At 39.9% G+C, this 7,514-nt stretch overlaps 1 protein-coding gene across 3 annotated transcripts in view; it reads right to left on the bottom strand.

The window, feature by feature from the left end:
- Window positions 1-378: 378 nt before the first annotated feature.
- il17rd (interleukin 17 receptor D) overlaps window positions 379-7,514 on the bottom strand; it is an 84,099-nt gene continuing 76,963 nt past the window's right edge. For 2 of the 3 annotated variants that reach the window (NM_153660.3, NM_001328553.2), the window contains 2 exon segments: window positions 379-1,155; window positions 5,240-6,194. In NM_153660.3, coding sequence (NP_705946.3) covers window positions 1,034-1,155; window positions 5,240-6,194 — 1,077 coding nt within the window. In that variant the 3' untranslated portion in view covers window positions 379-1,033. 3 annotated transcript variants of the gene reach the window in all.

Raw genomic sequence — 7,514 nt, 5'->3', positions numbered from 1 at the left:
AAGCAACTGTTTGATATGTGAATATAATTCAGTAAAAGAATGCTAGAACTGAATGAGCACCGGCAAGAGCTTTCATTTGAGCTATAACTTGTACATGTGTCATATGAAAAATATGAAAATGAACCAATGTTCAATAACCAGCTCGGGTATCCAAAATACTGTGTATTTAAGTGTAAATAACTTTTGTACAGTAGAATAAAAACCAAAGTGATGAATATGTGCATACAATATAGATTCTACACTTTCAAACGAAACCACTTACGGGGCTCTGGTGCAATGCTGGCCCTTTAAATCTTAAAGCGAAAGTTGATGACATCACGGACCCGGTACCGCAGAGTTATTCAAGCATTTATACTTTAAGAAGCATGAACAGTAACAACAATGCATATAAATCTTAGTTTTATTGTGTACCTCCTACATTAGAGTACTATAAAACAGTACAAAGCTTATATAATGTAGAAATCACTCCTAATATACTAAAAAACTGTACAAAACCTGGATAAAACCGTACACAGATGAAACATTTACATTTATAAAGTTAACAAAATAGCATCTCATTCTTCCCTTTGTCATAAAGCAAACATTAGACCTATGCTAATCTGTTTATGCTATGCGGTGAACATTTCCGAAACGTTTTTAAAGATCCATAAACAAAAATAAAGACCTAAAAGCTCCTGAAACGCCTCTAAAATTGAGTGTTGCTATGTAAAAAGTCCCAATCTACACATCTGCAGTGAGCACAACAGGTTATCCCGCACATCTGAAGCCAGTTAATACAATAAATAAAGCTGAAATTACATGTTAAAGGACTCTCACATTCAGGTCCGTCCACAGGTTCAAACCCATTTTAAGGCAAGAAGGTCTGAATGACGATAGCATATCCATAGCACTTTGGTTCAGTTTTTCAGACACAGCGTTGCCAGATCCCTTTAGATTAATCTGTCAGATGTGTCTCCGGATGAAGAGATTCATTGACGCATGAGTCAGTGGCAGGAAAAGGGTTAAAGTGGCGCTGCGAGTGGAGCTGAAGGCATCAGGTGGAGGCTGCAGCTATGAGTCCTTCACTCGGGTGGAGGTGCTGATGATGGAGATCTGCTTTGCATATTGTGTGTGCTGTGCAGTGCAGTGAGCTGACGGCTGGAGGCTCCTCGTCACCTGACAATATAAAACACACACATCATTATTAAAGGGTAAAGCCTGGTGCAGATGCAAACTAATACCTGCACTTATAGAGAAAATTCAAGTGCTGTAAAATGAAATGCCTTAATGGATTGTGGGGGAAACCGGAGCGCAGAGAGGAAACCAGCGCAAACACAGGGAGAACATTCAAACTCCACACAGAAACACCAACTGGCCCAGCTGAGGCTCGAATAGATATAATATAAATTTGCATTTGGCAAAAACATGAAGTTGAAGTTGAAATGTCAAAAAAATAAGCTTTCAATAAGATTTAGCTTGACCGCAGAACCAAACAGGACCGCATGACCTCCAGTTCTCATTGACGATCAAACAAGGCTGTCCCCAATGTTTTAAGGAATATGAACTATATTTATTCATACTTTTGACAATAATTGTTAAGTACAATCCTAAAGCAGGATGGCAGACATCCCAACTCTCACAGAAGTTCCAGGAGTCCCCCACAAATGCATAGAGACTCCCGGATGCCCACAAACGAATGATAATCTCCCGGAAATCACGTGTCATTAAACACGTCATTATATAGTCTCCACCGCATCCCTCCTAGCTCTTCAGGTACATTGAGCGCAACTCAACCCCACCGCTCTTCAGATTCATCGCACGCACACACCCTCACCGCTCTTCAGATTCAGCGCCCGCACATGTACCACCGTTCTTTAGGTACCCACTCCCCCGTGACCACCCGCAAATCATCTCTGTGTCCCCCGAAAATACCTTTCCCCAACTTGGGATGTCTGGGAGTGGGAATTTGGTGGTATTTAAGTTGAATTAAGCCTCTAAAAAACATCCAAACTAATTTTTACATGTGGATTGCTGTAGCGAAGTAATGCTTTACAATCGAGTATCCTTATTGCAAATTAATAAATAACTGTTGATCAGTAATATCTATCAAAAATCAGTCAGCAAATATGGAAACTAGATATTTGAATGTTTCAAATGATATATAGTTTTCCATAATTGCTTTTGGTTTAGACCAGTGGGTTGGGTCTACACGTGAACACAGCTGCTGCACTCGTGCATCCAGGTTAATCATGAACAACTCAGTGCGCATGCGCTAGTTGCACTATCGCGGTCTGATTATGTTTCAATCAAGGTTTATATGGATCAAATACATAACATCTGTGCCAAACATCTCAACTGATGAACATATTAACAATAATACAACCGTATAGCCGAATTAAATGTATGCATTGGCATGTTACAGCCCTAATGAGTATGATTATGTGAAACTCCATATAGATACATATTGCAATGATTTCGGGTTATTACTGCGCGATGCACGCACACATATATGCACAATCCTTAAATGCTCTGCTGATTTGGACTCTATAATACCTTGTTTTATAATTTTAAAGGGGTGGTCCAGAATGTTATTTTTAAGGCTTGGTTGTGTTAATAAGATGCAAAGCAATGTGTGCTCATGTTTAACTTGAAGGAAATCGTGTTATTTTTTCATAAATCTCACTTTGATTATACACAGCTACTCAGCTAACATGAAAACGACTGTCATATTTCCTAGTTCCTCTAAAAGGCCCACCCTCAAGTGACTCTGATTGGTCATCATCATAATATGCTGTGATACGCCGATCGGCTTCACGTCACGCCCTGACAAGCACGCGCGTTTTGTGTAAACAGTCAGTCAGTCAGTCAGTCAGTCAGTCAACACGTGTCTGTAACGAGTGAAAATGGGATGCGGCTCCTTTAACTGTTTCTGTGCCTTTTAGTGTGTTTATGCGTGTATACGATGAAGTATCTGTAACACGAGAAGCGCATGTGCGCGGGAGAGATTTTTATTGTTCTTTTTCTCTCATGCTCGGATTAAGTTATTTTCTGTGGTGACAGAATAAAGCACAAGATGTGAGATGAGACCTTTGTGAGCCTGGATTGATTTGTTTTTGATGTTACACTCCAGTTGGGAAATCATTGCTGTATTTTTTTTAAATCAATGCGTTACAGGACGTCTTTCATGCATATGCGGAATATGCCTGTGTAAGTAACATGAATCGTTCACATATCTTTTGCGACTTTATTGTCCGAGTTGTAAAACGCATAGCATAGCTGCCTATAGAGAGAAATTCTGCCGTCTCACACAGAGAGACGCAGGTGCTGGCCAAGAGTGCGTGTATGTGTATGTGTGTGTGTGCGTTTACAGCCGTTTGATAAATATGGATTTGTAACGTTAGCTAAGTCGTTAGCGGTTACCATAATTTCCCGTTGTTTACATCTTTGCTATAACACACCGTTAAAGTTAGACACTGTACATGTCATGATCAATTTTAACAAATAAAAACACTTACAGGTCATGACTCAGAGTTCACAGCGTCTCCTTGCTCCATCTTTGAGGAGATTTTAACTGAATCCAGCACTGAACTGGGAGAGATTCTGGAAGCTGTGTTTTGTCAAATCATGCTTGCTATGTATTTTATAGTTCTCTGGAACATAATTAATATTGAACTGTAAGCACTTCTGTGTTTGGGTCGTGTCATTTGGAAGCCCAACAACAGAAACAGAACAGCTCTGTGGAAACAGCAGGATGGCATTTCTCTCTCTGCAGTAACGTTACAGCGCCTCTGGCCACGGCCTTTACCTGCGCAGTGTGGGATGCGCAATAACGAACTTTTGTGATCTCACAGGGGGCGGAAGTATTTTTTGTAGTCCCCAAAATTCGTTAATTGTAGGCGTTGCTAAGCTAACTCTGTACAAATCAAGGTCTCCCTTTGCATTAAACTTTGAATATTTTACATTCAGAGATGCTGTTTATGTTCACACAGATACATTACACATCAACTGAAGTTTAAAATATAATATCGTAGTGGACCACCCCTTTAAACTATCAACAACCACTACGTTCTTCCCGCTTTGTGGTGGATTTTGGCATAGTCCATTTCACGCGAGATGCCGGGGGTAAGTGGAAGAAAGAAGTCGTGGGGGGAATATTTTCTACAGAAATAATTTATGATTTCTTATGTGGCCCGGTACCAATTGTTCCATGGACCGGTACCGGTCCGCAGCCCGGTGGTTGGGGACCACTAGTTTACACTACAACATTGTGGTATAAATATGTAACAGTAAACCATCACCCACTGGTCGTGTTTTAGGGTGCTTTCACGCCTTTTGTTTCGGAAGCTGGTACGTTTCCACAGTTAACGTGGCTCGTTTGGCATATGTTAATCCAGCAATCGAGCTCAGATCCGCACCAAAACAATTGGCTTCAGTTCGCCTGAATAAGGTGGTCTCAGCTCGATTGAAACAAACTCTGGAGCAGATCGTTTGTAGTGAGAAAGCAAAACAATCCAACCAACTAATGAACCATCACAGTGTATTACGGATATGTAATAGGTAGGCCCACACGGAATCTGCGCGCACAGAATTCCGCAGATTTCTGGAGATTTTTAGCCCATTATTAATTCTATTTATTTACTTGAGTAAATGCGTAAATATGAATTTATTCAGTTTTTATTCTGTAATTTATTACTTTTTATTTAATATATTAAGGTTTTAGTTATGATACTCCGCTGGATACTCCCAAAATAATTCCGCAGAAATCCGCAGATTTTTACCAAAATTCTCCGCAGAAATAGCAAAAAACGTCCACAGATTCCGTCTGGCCCTGGTAATAGGCATATATGGCTATATGAAGAATTATGACATGTTTAAATCTATTTAATGTGACTATTTTAGTCCATTTAGAAACTTTGCCGTGTGAAACCAAACCGTAACTAGAATAAAATGCAACATTGTAACAATTTTAATCCCTGTTTCAGAACAAAACAATCGATCCACAGGTGTAAAAGCACCCTTAATCTTCTACTCTTCGTACATTACAAAAAACAGTGGTAAAATATGTATTCAGAAGTTCTAGACCTTTCCAACGATATATAGTTTGTCATGATTAGATTAGGATTTAATTGGAAAAAAAGTGATGTAGATCCAAAAAGTGTTCCAGAGGCAACAAATAAGGGGGTTAAATGTAAAATATATCTATTTTCCCTAAAAAATAACAATATATTCATGCATGCTCAAAAACATGTTGAACTCTCACCCAGTCCTGAAGAGGAGGACACGCTGTCAGCCAAAGACGAGTTATCTGCGTGATCCGGTGAGAGTCCGTCCATCAGCGGGATGGAGAGCTCTGACGACGGCACAGATGAATCGTAGATCCCCGAATCTCTGGGCATCTCCGGCGGACTGGCGGATCCGTCAGTGTGAGGAACTGGCCGGCATGAACCCGCATCCTGACTGGACGATCCCTCCCCGAGATCCTCTCTCGACAAACTCAAAGACACTCCCACCTGAGGCGTCTGCGGCAAAATCAAAACGTTACTCCTCACTGGAGGACACTCGCTTTCTGACCCATGCTTGAGTTTGACTTCATTTAGCACCAATCCTGAATCTACTTTTTCAGGAATGGTGCGTTTATTAGGCAGCGGCGGAGGCATGAGTTCCTTCTCCAGCCAATCAGGCTCCTGCGTGACGTGCTGATGCATGTTATAAATTGCAACATATAACGAGCGTCCCGATTTGCTGCAGAAGTAGTTGCGTTTGCTAACATTCGGCGGCTGTGGTTCACGATCGGTCAAACTCAGTTGGCGCGAATGCAATCGGGCGAAGAGTTGCGGCAGCTGATCCATCAGCTTAAACTTCGGCGCCAGGCTGAGTGAAGTCGGGACATCGGTTTCATGGGAATAATCGAAATACACAGACATGAAGCGCGACAGGTCGGAGGATTTCTGGTGCACTTCTTTGAGTTTCTCTGAGATGATGGCGGAGGCCACGATGAACAGATCTCTGCTGCTGCTGCTGGAGTCGCTAGCGCTCGGCTCTCGGTTTTTCTCTTTGGATGTGGCTTTGCCTTTGCGGTGGCGTTTCTCCACGAAGTGCTTCAGGCCTTTGGAGCAGACGGTGATGATGAAGTGGGCTTCGTCGATGCGCCGGCTCAACCAGGACATCTGACCCTCCTTACAGATCTCCAGGTGCTCCCAGAGGTCCAGAGAAACCTGCACACACAGACACACATCAGTCTACATGAAGGCTTTACACAATGAAACTTTAGATGAAGCGTCTTGATCAAAAGCACAATAGAACTATACAACTACAACTAAAATTGCTGTAAAGCTAATTAAGCTTAAATGATAGTGTATTTGTATATAAAATTTTGGTTGATATTTATTTTCTCAACATTTATATATTAGGCAAGAGGAATGATGATACCATATGTAATAGACAACCACTTTGGTTCAAAAAAAGTACAGTTTTCAGACACTGTGTTGCCAGATCCCGTACAATTACTCTGGCAGATGTGTTTCGGAATAAAGGGATTCATTGACGGATGTGTCAGTGGCAGGTAAAGGGGTAAAGAGGCGCTGCGAGTGGATTTAAATGCATCAGGTGGATGTGTGTGTGTGTGTGTGTGTGCGTATATATATATATATATATATATATATATATATATATATATATATATATATATATATATATATATATATATATATTTATTTATTTTCTTAATATTTATATTAACATTTACATATTATTTTGATATATTTTAAGCATTTTTTCGATTTCTATTTATTTAAATTTAATTTTTACATTTTTTATAATAGTGTCTATTTATTTATGACATTTTTTGTTTCTTTTTTATTTCAATTATAATATTATTTTATTTAGAGTTACAAAAATGCATTTGTATGGTTGTAGTCATATAGAGGAAGATGTTTTAAGCAAGTTATTTCATGCTCGCATCTATTGTATTACTCGTAATTGATATCCAGTGGTGTAAAGTACTTCAGTAAATGGACTTCGTTACTTTACTTAAGTATTTTTTTGGCTACTTTGTACTTGTACCGAGTATAAAAATATAAGCAACTTTTACTCTCTACTTGACTACATTTTTGAATACATCCACTACATTTGAACGGACGCTTATTGTTACTAGTTACATGCTTGTGCGCGACAAGTCGGCATCTTTATCTACCACGGCTAATTTGTTGGCCGAACGAGACAATATCGCCATCTGCAGGGTGCTGAAGGTGCTGTATGCTATTTATGAGCTAAATCAAAAGCATAAGGTTGCCTAATACCAGGTGTTTAATTAGCAACATGGCTGCAGCAAATGATGTCGAAGTCGGCACATCAAGCAGTACCAGCACTGATGAGCTTTCTTGGTGTTCTTTGAGCCTACATTCAGTATGAGTAAAATACTTAAGTTCTTTTAAAATCAGATACTTTAATACTTTTACTCAAGCCTTATTGGGATTGGTGACTTGTAACTTGTAATAGAGTAATTTTTACAGTAAGGTATCTGTACTTTTACTCAA

Source organism: Danio rerio, chromosome 11 (assembly GCF_049306965.1).
Source record: "Danio rerio strain Tuebingen ecotype United States chromosome 11, GRCz12tu, whole genome shotgun sequence".
Lineage (NCBI taxonomy): Eukaryota > Metazoa > Chordata > Actinopteri > Cypriniformes > Danionidae > Danio > Danio rerio.
This window is presented reverse-complemented; position numbering and strand designations above follow the sequence as displayed.